Source organism: Dipodomys merriami, unplaced genomic scaffold (genome assembly GCF_024711535.1).
Source record: "Dipodomys merriami isolate MVZ:Mamm:240054 unplaced genomic scaffold, mDipMer1.0.p SCAF_14, whole genome shotgun sequence".
NCBI lineage: Eukaryota > Metazoa > Chordata > Mammalia > Rodentia > Heteromyidae > Dipodomys > Dipodomys merriami.
This window is the reverse complement of record NW_027202715.1, coordinates 20285938-20303072: the sequence shown is the minus strand read 5'-3', so window position 1 is coordinate 20303072 and position 17135 is coordinate 20285938. Positions and strand designations below refer to the sequence as shown.

Here is a 17135-nt window from a genome sequence, read left to right as displayed (position 1 = left end):
CAACACAAATATACATGAGTCAAAACAGCCTGGTACTCTCACAAAAATAGCCCTAAAGACCAGAACATTCAGGAATTGAACCACACACTTACAACCAACTAATTTGTGACCAAAGAACCAAGAATATACAGTGGAGGAAAGACAACCTCTGCAACAAAATGGTGCTTGGAAAACTGGCCACTTACATTCAGATGACGAAACTGAGCCTCTCTCTATCTCTCACCCTGTACACAAATCAACTCCACTTGGATCAAAAAGCTCAAAGCAAGATCTGAATTGTAAATCTACTGCAGGAAAATATGCAAAAAACTCTGGTAATTTTTTTTTTCTGAATAAGTCTCTAGATGCTTAAAGAGAATTGGAACACTAAGTGACAACTGGGAATCTCTTATTAAAGATTTTCTGCACAGTAAAAGAAACAATAACCAAAACCAAAAGACAACTCATACAAAGGGCAAAAATCTCAACTGGATATTGACGACTCACGCCTGTAATCCTCGCTACTCAGGAGGCTGAGATCTGAGGACTGCAGTTCAAAGCCAGCCCAGGTAGGAAAGTCCATGAAACTCTTATCTCCAATTAACCACTAGAAAACCAGAACACTTGCCTTGAGCTGAAGAGCTCAGGGATAATGCCTAGGCCCAGAGTTCAAGCCCCACAACCAACAGCAAAAAAAAAAGTTCAACATTCTTAACTATAAAAGAATAGTTCCGGGGCTAGGAAGGTGGCTCAGTGGTAGAGTGCTTGCCTTGCCTGCCTGAGGCCCTGGGTTCAATTCCTTAGCACCACATAAGCAAAAAGAAAAAAGCCGGAAGTGATGCTGTGGCTCAAGTGTAGAGCGCTAGCCTTGAGCTGAAGAGCTGAGGAACAGTGCCCAGGCCCAGAGTTCAGGCCCCACGACTGGACCACCTCCCCCCCAAAAAAAAGAATATTTCCATCTCATCTCAAAGTGGCAGCCTTCAAGAAAACAAACAGCAAATGTTGGCAAGAATGGGGGGGATGGGGAGAATACCAAAGGGTACAGGTCTCTTTTTGAGGATATGAAAACTAAAATTCATTGTGGTAATCTCTGTACAACACATGTGTGTGCACATACATGCTAGGCTACTTCTTCAGTTCTTAGTAACTCCGAGAATATATTAAAAAACCATGCCACATGAATTATGTATTGACTAATATCAAAAGCAGCAGGATTTCATTACCTGTCTAATAAGCAGGTTACTGTTGTCCTGTCAATCATCTTCACATATCCCTTAGACAAAGCAAACAGTGTTCTCTCTTCCCCACTTAAAATAATCCTGTCACCTGTCATTAGGTTGGTGAGAGGTATGGCACCACCTTTACGCTGGAAGTTATGTAAGTACTGCCCATCACAAACTCTCTGTACGTGTCCTATTCTGACCAGGTTTCCAATGCAGTTGCCTTTCTCCTCCCTGTGAAAGAGAGAGACAAGGAAATCTTTCATTCATAGCATATGTAAACCCATTGTATTTGTATTTTCCCACTATTTGTTTACCTGTTTCTTAGCTCAGCTTGAGAAAAGTTACCAAGACTCCATATCACCTCAACCAATAATGTAGGTATGTTGGCACAGCTCTGTGATCCCAGTTACAAGGTAGGTCCTAGGTAAGAAAACTGAATGCTGTTGTTGGCCCTAGGCAAAAACCTGAGACCTTATCTGAAGCAAAAAGGGCTCAGAGTATGGCTCAAATGATAGAGCTTGTGGGAAGGCTATGCAGCTTGCTATTCCTCAACAGAGTCCTAGCCTGTCTCCTTCCTTTCTCCTCCATTTTCCAAATACTACCAATACATAAAAATTTGCCTTAAGATATCCTCAGGCTGCTGGGCTCCGGTGGCTCACACCTATAATCCTAGCTACTCAGGAGGCTGAGATCTGAGGATTGCGGTTCAAAGCCAGCCCAGGCAGGAAAAGTCCATGAGACTCTTATCTCCAATAAATCACTCAGAAAACCAGAAATGGTGCTGTGGCTCAAGAGGTAGAGCACTAGCCTTGAGCTGAAGAGGTGAGGGATAGAGCCCAGGCCCAGAGTTCAAGCCCCGTGACTGACATAAAAAGATATCCTCAGGCTGGATGTTGGTGGCTCCCACCTATAATCCTAGCTACTCAGGGGCTGAGATCTGAGGATCGAGGTTCAAAGCTAGTCCAGGCAGGAAAGGCTGTAAGACTTTTATCTTCAATAAACTACCAGAAAACTGGAAGTGATGCTGTGGCTCAAGAGGTAGAGCATTGGCCCTGAGCTGAAGAGCTGAGGGATAGCGCCCAGGCCCAGAGTTCAAGCCCCATGCCTGACCAAAAAAAAAAAGATATCCTCAAATTTATACTGATACCATTGATAATAAACACTTGACTACTCATTTTTTTATTTTTATGTTTATTTTTTGGTTGGTTGTGGGGCTTGAACTCTGGGCCTGGGCACTGTCCCTGCACTCTTCAGCTCAAGGTGAGCGCTCTACCACTTGAGCTACAGCGCCACTTCCTTAACTACTCATTTTTTAAAGTACACTTTCTTGAAGCATACCTAACCTATGGGAAGCTTATTACTAACAACTGTGACACAGAACATACAGAGACATGATGTTCTACTTAGATGCAATTCATGGGCAGCCATGAGGGTTCTCATGAATAAATGAGCTCACATCCTAGCTCCTATTTGTCAGGAATCTTGATTGCCATCATATTAACTAATGAAATTAAAAGGACTTTGCAGCATAGAGCAGACTACTTACATTTCAGAAGCAGGCAGTAACCAGATATTTTGGTGATTCTTTCTGTTATCTTTTGATTGTGACTCCAGAGTTAACATTAGGCACCAAATGCTGAAGTACTCCAAGTGTGAAAGCTTCAGATGCTGGGTCTCTTCTTTTATTTTTGACAGCATCGTCTCTGGGACTGAACTGTGCTCTACCTGTTGTTCAATTGCTCTAAACACGAAGTTGCAAGTTAGAGGAGATAGCGCTCAGCGGAAGAGGGTTTGCACAGGACTTCAGTTCATCCCACTAGCTCCAAGTTGGAATGGTACTTAAAACATTTTGCTGGTTGGCTATAAAATGACCTTTTTTAAAGTAAGTACACATTTAAAATTACTATCCCAATTCAACCACAGCCTTTTTCCTTAAAAGTCACTCCAACACTCTAATAAGCCACATAGATTTTTTTTTGGGGGGGGGCCGGTCTTGGGACTTGGAACTCTGGGCTTAGGCACTGTCCCTGCACTTCTTTTGCTCAAGGTTAGCACCCTACCACTTGAGCCAGTGTCACTTCTAGCTTTTTTTGTGATTAGTTGAAGATAAGAGTATCATTGGACTTTCCTGCCTGGGTTGCCTTCAAACAGCAATCCTCAGATATCAGCCTCCTGAGTAGCTAGGATTACAGGCATGAGTCACCAGCACCCGGCTACCACATGGCTTTTTATAAAACAGAATTTGTAAGAAAGTCAACACTCCATCATTTTGCCTTCAGTAAACATCAACTGAACTTCAGTATACACACTTGAAGGAAAAAGTTAAAAGACAGGGCTGGGAAGGTGGCTCAATGGTAGAATGCTTGCCTTGCATGCATGAGACCCTGGGTCCGATTCCTCAGCACCACATAAGCAGAAAAAGCTGAAAGTGGCACTGTGGTTGAAGTGGTAGTACAAGGCACTAGCCTTGAGCTGAAGAGCTGAGGGACAGCACCCAGGCCCAGAGTTCAGGCCCCACAACTGACAAAAAAATAAAGTTAAAAGACAGTGACCAGTACTGAGTTCATACATCAGCACTGGCACATATACAACAAAAAGAAAACACAAAATAAAGTGAGTACTTTTAACTTTCTAGTCTCTTCATTGTATAAATACTATATACCAAAACATTGTAAAATAAAATAAACAATATGGAATCACCAATGCCACACCAACCACCAATGTTAAATTCCTGAGCTGAGTTCACATTCAACTTGAAATATGCTTTGGGAAGAAAGTATTTACCTGCTATAAAGGGCACAGTTGCTTATTTGTGAACAGTATTCACAGGTTTTCTTGTCCTCAGTGATTTCTGGCAAAGAGGCAAGCTGTGTCCTCTTCTGTCCAGTACACATGCTGAAACGGTGCAGCAAGGAGAACGCCATCTGGTTCCTTAGCTTTAATAATTCTAGCAGGGAAAGTGGGTCATTAAAAGACCTTCACAAAATATTACAACTTTTCTAATCTATCAATAATAACTTTCAGATTAAGAAATAAAGAGCAGAGGACAAACTTTATTTATACTTCCCACCAAGTTACAATAACTATTATAGGTTATACTCTGGAACATTTTCTTGAAGTTTTTGTCCACTTGCTAATTGCTTGAAACAACAACTTGGGGCTGGGAATGTGGCTCAGTGGTAGAGTGCTTGCCTTGCATGCATGAGGCCCTGGGTTCAATTCCTCAGCACCACATAAGTAGAAAAAGCTGGAAATGGCGCTGTGGCTCAAGTGGTAGAGCATTAGCCTTGAGCTGAAGAGCTGAGGGACAGTGCCCAGGCCAAGAGCTCAAGCCCCATGACTAAAAAAAAAAACTACAAGCACAAATTACAATTTATAGCACACTGAGCAAGAATAGGAAGCTGATTGTCAGGTTTAAAACTATTGCCCAAAGGTAGAGGGAGGGGTCCCAGAGAAGAGAAAACAAAGCAACCAGCTCAACCTCTTTTATCTAGATGCTTGGCAGGCACAGGGTACATCTGGCCAGTCTTGAGGTAGAGAAGCAAGCCAGCCTCTGGATCTGCTCTTCTCTCTTGGCTTAGCAGAGTGTACAGAATAACCTGTGCAAAACAGGTCAAGAAACAAACACTAAGCATTTTGTTATCTATTATTTCCCTATATTTTTTGGTAGCAAACAGATCTTCTGGTAACCAACCAAGATAAACTGGGGTTAGTGGCTCACACCTGTAATCCCAGTGCTTGGGAACTGGAGCAGATAAATAGGCTAGCTATCAAATTCCAGGCCAGTCTCCGGTACATAGTGAGACCTTGTCCCAGAAAAGCAGAAACAAACAAAAAGTCAATGAAGCTATTTTCATTTTGAAAATAACAAAAGTCACATTGGTAAAGACACCAGAAATCCCATTTCACACTTAATCTGAACAAATAGGTCATGCTTCTCCATGTCGCTAGACAATAAAGGATGCAGAGAAGCTGGGGCTGGGGTACAGCTCAGTGGTAGAGTGCTTGCCTGAGCAAGAGCCCAGTAGATATAGGTAGGTGGGTGGCTAGGGAAGAAAGGAGAGGAAAGGAACAGACACAAAGAAAGGGCAAGAAGGCATGGGAAGGAGAAGCAGGAAGAAAACTATCAGATAATTTTAGATTGTTTTGAATATTTTTTTTCTTTTCTTTTTTTTTTTTTGGTCGGTCGTGGGACTTGAACTCTGGGCCTGGGCGCTGTCCCTCAGCTCTTTAGCTCAAGGCGCGCGCTCTACCACTTGAGCTACAGCGCCACTTCTGGTTTTCTGGTGGCTTATTGGAGATAGGAGTCTCACAGTCTCTCCTGCCTGGGCTGGCTATGAACCGCGATCCTCAGATCTCAGCCTCCTGAGTAGCTAGGATTACAGGCGTGAGCCACCAGCGCCCGGCTGAATATTTATTTATTTGGGGGGGGGGGGGGGTCCGGGTCATGGGGCCTGAACTTTGGGCCTGGGCACTGTCCCTCAGCTCTTCAGCTCAAGGCTAGCGCTCTACCACTTGAGCCACAGCGCCACTTCCGGCTTTTTTCTTTTTGCTTATGTGGTGCTGAGGAATCGAACCCAGGGCCTCAGGCATGCAAGGCAAGTGCTCTACCACTGAGCCATCTTCCCAGCCCTGTTTTTAATATTTAGATTTCTAAAAATTGAGGAAGTTAATCAAACTGATATATTCACAAGTTAGATGCTCAATGAACTAGATATTAAAATATTTACTATTTGTCATGGCTACAAATACACAAGACTAACTCTAAATTTAGTGTGTACAAGAGGTGTCATTAACTTCCTAAAGTTTAAAGATGCCCTACAGAGAAGTCAAATTAAAAATAGTCCCTTGGGCTGGGCACTGATGGATCATGCCTATATCCTAGCTACTCAGGAGTCTCAGATCTGAGGATCAAAGTTCAAAGCCAGCCCAGGCAAGGAAAGTTCATGAGAGTCATCTCCAATTAACCACCAGAAAACCGGAAGTGGTGCTGTGGCTCAAGTGGTAGAGTGCTCATTTGAGCTGAGGGATAATACCCAGGCCAAGTTCAAGCCCCACAACCAACAACAAAAAAAAAAAAAAATAGTCCCTTGGACTGTGTTTCAAATGCCAAATCACTGACTTACAAATGAACTTTTGGGATAAAATCGTTTTTAAAATAAACCGGTTGTTCATTGTTTTTGCCTATAATCTTAGCTACTAAAAAGTCTAAGACCTAGAAGACTGTGTTTAAAGTCAGCCTGGGAAGGAAAGACCAGGATAGTTTGTGTCCAATTAACCAAGAAAAAGGCATAGTAGAGGCTTGGCTCAAGCTGACAGAGCAATAGTCATAAGTAAGCAAACTAAGAGAGCACCAGGCTGTCAGTTCAAGCCTTGTATAGGCACAAAGGAAATAAATAATGTAAAATTAAAGTAAGGGGCTTCCCTAACTGAATTTCGTTTTTTAATTTAATCTATTTCTTTTATTGTATTTTTGTAGCACAGGGGTATGAACTTGATTCTGCTCAGCTTGCTTGTTTGACAGAGGCTCTACCACTTACGCTACACCTCCAGCCTGGATTGCCAAGATTTTTTTCAGATAGCATCCCATAGACTTTTCTTCCCAGACTGGCTTCAAACCACCATCCTCTGGATCTCAGCATCCTGAGCAGCCTAGGACAACAGGCATGAGCCATCAGCACTTAAAAACTTAATCTTTTCCAAAATCAACAATCTGACCATGGGGATGAGAGGAAAAACTGGGAGAGAACCAGTAAAAGGGTAACACTGTCCAAAAAGAATCATACTGTTTACCTCACTTAAGTAACTGTAACCCCTTTGTACATCATCTTTATAATAATGATAAAAAATTAAATTAAAAAAGCATAAATAAAAAAAAGTTCCTTAAGCTTATTAATTATCAAAGTGAAAAAAAAAATTTTCCAGAGTGGAACCTGGTTCCTTCTTCATCCCAGGTTATCTATGTAACTCAATATTGATCTACCATAGTTAATTTTTCCAGTGCTTTTCTATACCGTATATGTGATATAAATGCCAACATTTTTTTTGGTTGGTCATCGGGCTTGAACTTTGGACCTGAGCGCTGTCCCTCAGATCTTCTACTCAAAGCTATCTCTCTACCACTTGAGTCATAGCGCTACTTCCCGTTTTCTGGAGGTTTATTGGAGGTAAGAGTTTTATGGCCTTTCCTGTCTGGGCTTTGAACCACAATCCTCAGATCTCAGCCTCCTGGGTAGCTAGGATTACAGGATTGAGCCACCAGCACCCGGCTAATGCCAACATTTTTAATAATTTTTTTTATTGATTTCACAAATTTCACAGTATTGTGGGATAGTGATACTAAAAGTCACAAACACATTTTAACCTTCACAAGGCAAACTGTCACTACCATGGTCTATAAAGTTTGTGAATTCTATAAACTTTGACAATTATTTCTACAATTATTTCTTCCAAAACCCACAGTGATATGTACATTTCTTTCCTTTTGCTTAGCTGTTCCCTCTTCTCCTCTTATTCCCTCTCTCCCCCATCACTGCCTTTGAGTAGTTCATTTTCATCAATGTCCCTCAGTTCATTTAGTGACCTAAACCAAAAATGCCAACATTTTTGAGCCTTGCTCTAATAAATTACCTCATTTTCCCCCTAATATTAAAAAGTATAGGGGTTGACTCAGTGGAAAAACAATCAACTAGAATGCTAAAGGCTATATAGGCTTCATCCCCTGCACAGAAAAAAAAATTAAAAATTAAATTAAAAAAAGAACTTATGGGCTGGGAATGTGGCTTAGTGGTAGAGTGCTAGCCTACCATGCATGAGCCCTGGATTCAATTCCTCAGTAAACAGAAAAAGCCAGAAGTGGCACTGTGGCTCAAGTGGTAGAATACTAGCCTTGAGCAAAAGAAGCTCAGGGACAGTGCCCATGCCCTGAATTCAAACCCCAAGACTGGCAAAAAAAGAAAAAAAGAAAAAAAAATTACTATTTTGTTCTTTTTTTTTTTTTTTTTGTCTGTCATGGGGCTTGAACTCTGGGCTTGGGTGCTGTCCCTGAGCTCTTCAGCTTTCTACCACTTGAGCTATGAAGCCACTTCTGGTTTTCTGGTGGTTAATTGGAGATAAGAGTCTCATAGACTTTCCTGCCCAGGCTGGCTTTGAACTGTGATCCTTGCATCTCAGGCTCCTGATTAGCTAGGATTACAGGCGTGAGCCACTGGTACTGGCTCTTTATTCTTAAAAGTAATCCTAGCTACACAGAAGACTGAAATCTGAGGATCACAGTTCAAAATCAGCCTGGGCAGCAAAGTCTATGAGACTTTTATCTCCAATAAATTACTCAACAAAAAGTTGTGGAGTTATGGCTCAAGTGGTGGAACAAAAGAAGCTCAAAGACCTTGCCCAGGCCCTGAATCCAAACCCCATGATTAGCATGAGCAAACGCACATGCGTGCACACACACAAACACACACACAAAGTTATGCTGGGCTGGGAAGGTGGCTCAATGGTAGAACGCTTGCCTTGCATGCATGAGGCCCTGGGTTCCATTCCTCAGCACCACATAAGCAAAAAGAAAAAAGCCAAAAGTGGCGCTATGGCACAAGTAGTAGCACTAGCCTTGAACTGAAGAGCTGAGGGACAGTGCCCAGGCCCAGAGTTCAGGCCCCATGACCGAACCCCCCCCCCAAAAAAAAAAAGTTATTGTGGCTTCTCTCCTTGTAAAGATAAAAGTTTATCAAATTATGACAAAACTAACAGGACTTAAGAAACAACGAACTCCCACTCAACTGGTTGAACCACTACCAAATATCCCCATGCTGCTGATCACATATATGGTATATAACATGTGAGCACTGTTATATATTACAGACTGTGATAGACAATTTGCTCCAGGAAAGTTAGAATGAACTTGTGACTTTAAATGAGCATCATTATTCCACAATACTGTGAATTTCCGGAAATTAAGTAATCACTTAATCACAATCAAAAAAAAAAAAAAGAACCTCGGGGAAGGGAGGGAGGGAGGGGATGGTAGGGGAAAACAATGGAGGGGGTAACAATGTTCAAGAGGAAGTGTACTCATTACCTCACTCATGTAACTATAACCCTCTGTATAGTATCTTTACAATAAAAAAATTTTAAAAAAAAGTTTATCCAATAAATAAATTTAACACAGTAATATTCTCTGAGTTGAAAGCACAGCAAATTGGAGCAATGATTGACCTAAACAAAAAAGGACTTGAACTCAGATGATGTCAACGTTGAAATGCTTAGCTTGTAAGAAATTTCAGTCAAGTTTTAACAATATCAACTAAAGCCTGGCACTGGTGGCCTATACTACTACTCAGGAGGCTGAGATCTGAGGATCACAGTTCAAAGCCAGCCTGGGCAGGAAAGTCTGTGAGACTCTTATCTCCAATAAACCACCAGAAAAACAGAAGTGGCACTGTGGCTCAAGTGGTAGAGTGCTATCCTCGAGCTGAGAAGCTCAGGGACAGTGCCCAGACCCAGAGTTCAAGTCCCACGACCGAAAAAAAAAAATTAACTAAAGAATTTTCACTCTCACCTACAAAAGGTACATTTAATTTGAGGAGTGAGGGGATGTTGGTAATGGAATCGGGTCTCGAGCATGCAGCAAGCATTCCTACCACTGAGCAACTTCCCCACCTGTATTTAAACCTTTGACTTCAGAGTCTGTCTCCTATCTTTACATGATTTTCCCTCCTTAAAAGGGCCTACATTTACACAAGTCTTTAGTTTGGAATTGCAGCATTTCTGTATTATCAATTGAAAATTTAAAACTTCTTAACAGGGGGCTGGGAAGGTGGCTCGGTGGTAGAGCGCTTGCCTTGCATGCATGAGGCCCTGGGTTCAATTCCTCAGTACCACATAAGCAAAAAGAAAAAAGCTGGAAGTGGCGCTGTGGCTCAAGTGGTAGAGTGCTAGCCTTGAGCTGAAGAGCTGAGGGACAGTGCGCAGGCCCAGAGTTCAGGCCCCACAACCAGACCCAAAAAAAAACAAAAACAAAAAAACTTCTTAACAGGAGAAAGCCATATTTCCAACCACTCCCAATGTCTGTAAAATCCAGTAATAAGTGAAAACAAGCTTACTTTACTTTTTATTCCCAAACAGAAAAGCCTCTGTGGAACTTTTAATGCTGGTTAAGAAAGTAGGTGGAGGGCTGGGAAGGTGGCTCAGTGGTAGAGTGCTTGCCTTGCATGCCTGAGGCCCTGGTTCGATTCCTCAGCACCACATAAGCAAAAAGAAAAAAAAAGCCAGAAGTGGCGCTGTGGATCAAGTGGTAGAGCACTAGCCTCAAGCTGAAGAGCTGAGGGACAGTGCTCAGGCCCAGAGTTCAGGCCCCACAATTGGACCAAAAAAAAAAAAAAAAAAAAAGAAAGAAAGTAGGTGGGCACCAGTGGGCTCACTAGCCACTCAGGAGGCTGAGATCTGAGGATCTAGGTTCAAAGCCAGCTTAAGCAGAAAAATCTAAGAGACTCTTATCTCTAATTAACAAGATAAGGATTTTCTCTTAGAAGCATTATTTATTTAAGCTGGTAGTTTAGTAGCAAGAAATGGGATCACTAAGCCAGGTACCTGTAATCCTAGCTACTCAAGAGGCTGAGATCTGAGGATCACAGTTCAAAGCCAGCCTGGGCAGGAAAATCCCTAAGACTTTTTTGTTTTTTTTTTTTTTGGTTGGTCGTGGGGCTTGAACTCTGGGCCTGGGCGCTGTCCCTCAGCTCTTCAGCTCAAGGCGAACGCTCTACCACTTGAGCTACAGCGCCACTTCCGGTTTTCTGGTAGTTTATTGGAGATAGGAGTCTCTCGGTCTCTCCTGCCCAGGCTGGCTTTGAACCTCGATCCTCAGATCTCAGCCTCCTGAGTAGCTAGGATTACAGGCGTGAGCCACCAGCCCCCGGCCCCTGAGACTCTTATCTCCAATAAACCACCAGAAAACCTGAAGTGGCACTATGGCTTAAGTGGTAGAGTGCTCACCTTGAGCTGAAGAGCTCAGGGACAGTGCCAAGGCCCAGAGTTCAAGCCCCATGACAGACCAAAAAAAAAAAAAAAAAAAAGATGGGATCACTAGCTTACAAATCCAGTTATATTACTCTTGTGGAGAAAATTATCTATTCAGCACATAAATATTGATAAAACAACCTGAAAATCATGATGCATTACAAATTTAAAAATACATAAAGCTACTACTCAACTACTCAAACACTACCTAGGGCTGGGAATGTGGCTCAGTGGTAGAGTGTTTGTCCAGCACGCATGAAGCCCTGGGTTTGATTCCTTAGTACCACATAAGCAGAAAAAGCTGGAAATGGCACTGTGACTCAAGTGGTAGAGTGCTAGCCTTGAGCAAAAGAAGCTCAGGGACAGTACCCAGGCCCTGAGTTCAAGCCCCAGGACTGGCAAACACAAACACACAAAATTACCTGAATTGAACCAAAAGATATCAAGAAGATTACATATTTAAACACATTAAACATCCATTTTCTTCAGATAAATACCTGACTGCGGTGTTCAACAGAATTTGATTCTTTGCCAGTTTTAAGTTCCAGTGGCATTATCTTATAATGAGTTTTACACCCTCGATGTATTTTCACACCAACTGTAACATCAATTTTGCCCTTCAAGCCAAACCTAGGAGACCAAATGCTTTCTTCAATATCTAGTGAGTTTGTTACTTCAATGCTGCATGTCGAATTACTGTGACTACCATCACTTGGACTGAAAAAAAAAAAAGAACACAAAACCCCTTAATTAAACAAAGCTCTTTTCACATCTGTTGGCCCTGAATGTTTCACACTGAATATGGGGACAGGAAAGAATCTACATATCTTCTTCTATTTGTGTTGTGTGACAAGGTCACACTACATAACCCAGACTCACCTGGAATTCACCATATAACGCAAACTGGCCCAAGCTTGCATTCTTCCTGCTTCCTCATCCAAAATGCTGTGACTACAGAGGGTCACTATTATTTCTGGCTCTAATATATATTTACAGGCTCTAATACACATTTATTACACTCTTTTAGAATCTTAAAGAGTGGTCCCTAAAACAGGAGCTTTGCATCACTGGAGAACTTGTTATAAATGTAAACCCTCTGGGCTGGTGAGTTCTTGTAATCCTAGCTACTCAGAAGGCTGAGATCTGAGGACTGTCCTTTAAAGCCAGGTTGGGCAAAAAAGTCCATAAGACTTTTTGCTGATCCTGAGGCCTGAACTCCAGGCCTGGGTGCTATCCCTGAAACTCTTTGTTTCACTACCACTTGAGCCACAGTGTCACTTCCAGCTTTTTCTGAGTAGATTATTAAGAGATCAAGAGTCTCATGGCTGGGCATCGGTGGCTCATGCTTGTAATCCTAGCTACTCAGAAGGCTGAGATCTGAGGATCACAGTTCAAAGCCAGCCTGGGCAGGAAAGTCCATGAGACTCTTATCTCCAATAAACTACTCAGAAAACTGGAAATGGCACAGTGGCTAAGTGGTAGAATGATCGCTTTGAGCTGAAGAGCTGAGGGATAGTGCTCAGGCCCAGAGTTCAAGCCCCACAGGGGGAAAAAAAAAGTCTCATGGACTTTTTTTACAGGCATGAACCACTAGTATCTGGCTTTTTTTTTTTTTTCTTGCTAGTCCTGGGGCTTGAACACAACACCCAGGTACTGTCCCTGAGCCTCTTTGTACTCAAGGATAGCACCCTACCACTTGAACCACAGTGCCACTTTGGCTTTTTCTGAGTAGTTAATTGGAGATAAGAGTCTCATGGACTTTCCTGCCCAGGCTGGCTTCAAACCACAATCCTCAGATCTCAGCCTTCTAAGTAGCTAGGATTATAGATGTGAGCCAACAGCACCAGGCTTGTGTCTGGCTCTTTAAAACTCAGTTGTTAAAAAGAAGAAGAAGAAAAAAAATTTGATTCAACATCCAGAATGGGATATGGATCTAAAAATATGAACATTTGATAAAATGTATTTCTTACAGAGAGAGCTGCATCTGAGGAGAGTCAGATGAAGTATTCTTATGCATGAAGTCTCCAGCCCATTTAGAAAATGAAGGAAGATATTCCTCCACATCTTGCATTATTTCATCCTGCTTTAGGTTTAAGCGGTACCTGTCAAAATAAAACATTAAACATAGGAAAATTATTATAAGGAAGTAGAGGGTGGCTCAATGGTAGCGAGAGAGTCCTGAGCAAAAAAACTCAGGGCCAGTGCTCTCAGGCCTTAAGTTCAAGCCCAGGACCAGTGGTAAGTAAGTAAATAAGAGAAACATAAATAAGGAAAAATAAGCTAAATAGACAATCCAATTGTCTAACTAAAGTGAATTAAAATGTGGTTACATATGTAAAAGAATACTGTTCAGCATTAAAAAGGATAAAATGAGGGCTGGGATGTAGCTCAGTGGCAAAGCGCTTGCCTAGCAAGTGCAACGTCCTGGGTTCGATCCCCAGTACCAAAAAAAAAGAAAAGACAAAAAAAAAAAATACAGTTAAAAAAAAAAGGATAAAATGATAAAACATGCACTCAACACATATAAGGTTTGAGTCCAGCATTCAAAAGAAAAAGAATTCTAACAACATTGATGAACCTTAAATCTAGGTGAAATTGAAATCAAATGCTAAGTTAACCATAATATTAAGTGAAGTAAACTAGTCACAAAAGGACAAATACATGATTCTATTGCTATATGATAACTAGAGTACCTCAAAACAAATAGAGATAGCCGAGTGCCAGGAGCTCACACCTGTAATCCTAGCTATCTAGGAGGCTGAGTTCTAAGATTAACAGTTTGAAGCCAAACTGGGCAGGCGAGTCCATGAAACTCAATTAACAAGCAAAAAGCCAGATGTGGAGTTGTGGCTCAAGTGGTAGAATATCAGCCATGAGTAAAAAAAACTAAGGGAAAGCACCCAGGCCCTGAATTCAAGCCCGTATACTAGTAAAGAAAAAAAAAAAAAAAAAGAGAGAGAGAGTGAGAAATGCTTATCACTTTTTCCAGAATCTTTAAGTAGTTAGACTTTGAAATTGCTTCCAGCTGACTATAAACTCACACAATTTTTAGTAACATACAAGTTCTAGAACTAATGCAAAAATATTCAGTACACATTCCCTGAGAATAGGTAAGGAATCTATTCAGCACTGTGAGAATATTTAGATATTGTTAATCTAAGAATTCCTGTTGTGTTAATTTCAGGACCTCTTCACAGACTTGCAACAGGGTCACACAAGCTTGCAGTCTGCGTTGTAGGTTACACTAACCTACCCTGAAAAGTCTAAATCTAGAAACCTAAAAGCTAAGCAAGAGGTTGTTTAAAAATTGTCCCTGCAGGGGCTGGGAAGGTGGCTCAGTGGTACAGCACTTGCCTTGCATGCATGAGGCCCTGGGTTCGATTCCTCAGCACCACATAAGCAAAAAGAAAAAAGCTGGAAGTGGCACTGTGGCTCAAGTGGTAGAGCGCTAGCCTTGAGCTGAAGCGCTGAGAGACAGCACCCAAGCCCTGAGTTCAGGCCCCACAACCCGACCCAAAAAAAAAAAAAAAAATTGTTCCTGCCAAGCCGGACTCTGGTGGCTCTCACACCCGTAATCCTAGCTACTCAGGAGGCTGAGATCTGAGGATCATGGTTCAAAGCCAGCCCAGACAGGGAAGTCAAGTGGTAGAGCGCTAGCCTTGAGCTGAAGAGCTGAGGGACAGCACCCAGGCCCAGAGTTCAGGCCCCACGACCCGACACAAAAAAATAAATTGTTCCTGCCAAGCCGGACTCACTCTGGTGGCTCACACCCATAATCCTAGCTACTCAGGAAGCTGAGATCTGAGGATCATGGTTCAAAGCCAGCCCAGACAGGGAAGTCCATGAGACTCTTATCGCCAAAAAAAAAAAAAAAACCACTCAGAAAACCAGAAGTGACGCTGTGGCTCAAGTGGTAGAGTGCCAGCCTTGAGCTTAAGAGCTGAGGGACAGCGCCCAGAGTTCAAGCCCCATGATTGAGCCCCCCCCCAAAAAAAATAAAACAATTGTCCCTGTAGTCTTCTCACAAGTACTCACATTTCCTTCAAATGCCTTATTTCCTGAACGGTTTGAAAAGCAATTTCTTGCAGTTTTTCAGGGGCAAAACTATTATTAATTGCCTTTTGGAATACTTCATGGAGGACTGTGCCAATCAGCATGTGGCGGGTAGCTGAATCGGAGCCCTATAAAAATAAAGCATACAGCATTCTATCTCATAACACATACATTGCATACTATCAACCATCATAGCCAAAGTATACTGATAAGACAAATGACAAAATATTAATGCTTGGTTACAATTACCACAGGACACTCATGGCTCACATAAACCTGCAATCCTAGCTACTCAGGCAGCTGACACCTAGAGCCTAGAGATTTGGAGCCAGTTTAGGCCGAAGTCCAAAAGGGACTGGGAAGGCTGCTCAGTGGTAGAGTGCTTGCCTCGCGTGCATGAGGCCCTGGGTTCGATTCCTCAGTACCACATAAGCAGAAAAAGCCAGAAGTGGCACCGTGGCTCCAGCGGTAGAGCGCTAGCCTTGAGCTGAAGAGCTGAAGGACAGCACTCAGGCCCAGAGTTCAGGCCCCATGACCGGAAAAAAAAAAAAAGACTCATGTCCAATTAACCAGCAAAAAGCCAGAAGTGAGCCAAGTACCAGTGGCTAAGATCTGAGAATCTCAATTCAAAGCCAGCACAGACAGGAGATTCTTTTTACCTCCCACTAACCACCAAAAAGCCAGAAGTGGAACTGTGACTTAAGTGGCACAGTGCCAGCCTTAAGAAAAAAAGAAAAAGCTCAAAGACAGTGCTCAGGTCCTAAGTTCAAGCCCCAGGACCATTACCAAAAAAAAATAGTTTGAGATAAGCTGGGTGCTGATGGTTCATACTTGTCATCCTACCTACTTAAGAGATTAAGATTAGGAACATCAAGGATCCAGGATAGCCCAGGTAGGAAAGTCTGCAAGTCTCTATCTCAACTAAAGAAGGTGGCTCACACCTGTAATCCTAGCTACTCAGGAGGCTGAGATCTGAGGATCCCGGTTCAAAGCCAGACCGGGCAGGAGAGACTGTGAGACTCCTATCTCCAATAAACCACCAGAAAACCGGAAGTGGCGCTGTAGCTCAAGTGGTGGAGCGCTCGCCTTGAGCTGAAGAGCTGAGGGACAGCGCCCAGGCCCAGAGTTCAAGCCCCACGACCGACAAAAAAAAAAAAAAAAGAAGCAGGGTGTGATGGTACATGCCTAACATTCTGGCTAAGGTAGAAAGCAAAAAATTGGATCATAATCATAACCCAGACATGTAGCTAGGCTGGAAGTGAGACCCTATCTCAAAAATAACCAGCACATATGGCTCAAGTGGTAGAGCATGAGCCTTGAGCTGAATTGCTCAGGGATAGCTCCCAGGCCTAGAGCTCAAACCCCACGACTGACAAAAAAAAAAAAAAAGAGAGAGAGAGAGAGAGATCTTTCATGCAATTGTTTCTAACAAATTTATAAGATTATGTCTTTGTTGCTTTGTATGTCCCTCCTCCATGGTATAACCCCTGCTTTCACTGTATTTGATGTTGGTATATGTGGAGGAGAAGGGAAAAAACAAATCATTAAAACAGGGATTCAGGAGGACCCATTGCAACATGAGATATACAAGTTGTTATGTCGAAAAACGAACTTTACAACTTTGGTGGGGGTATGGGGGGGGGAGGATGCGAAGGGATGGAAGGGGAAACAAAGGAGGAGGCTACAATGCTTGATAAGAAATGTACTCAGTATCTTACCCATGTAATTGTAACCCCTCTGTACAGTATTTTCTCAATAAAAAAATACGTTTATAAAAAAAATAACCATGGGGCTGGGAAGGTGGTTCAGTGGTAAAGTGCTTGCCTTGTATGCCTGAGGCCCTGGGTTGGATTCCTCAGCACCACA

At 42.4% G+C, this 17135-nt stretch overlaps 1 protein-coding gene across 2 annotated transcripts in view; it reads right to left on the bottom strand.

The window, feature by feature from the left end:
* Dna2 (DNA replication helicase/nuclease 2) overlaps window positions 1-17135 on the bottom strand; it is a 36613-nt gene that overhangs the window by 15451 nt on the left and 4027 nt on the right. The window contains exons 4-10 of one of the 2 annotated variants that reach the window (XM_070020970.1): window positions 15252-15397; window positions 13187-13318; window positions 11714-11933; window positions 4684-4801; window positions 3987-4149; window positions 2749-2943; window positions 1203-1433 (exon numbers count right to left, since the gene is read on the bottom strand). In XM_070020970.1, the coding sequence (XP_069877071.1) occupies window positions 1203-1433; window positions 2749-2943; window positions 3987-4149; window positions 4684-4801; window positions 11714-11933; window positions 13187-13318; window positions 15252-15397 (1205 nt within the window). The remainder of the gene's footprint in view (window positions 1-1202; window positions 1434-2748; window positions 2944-3986; window positions 4150-4683; window positions 4802-11713; window positions 11934-13186; window positions 13319-15251; window positions 15398-17135) is intronic. The other variant, XM_070020971.1, reaches the window with a different exon arrangement.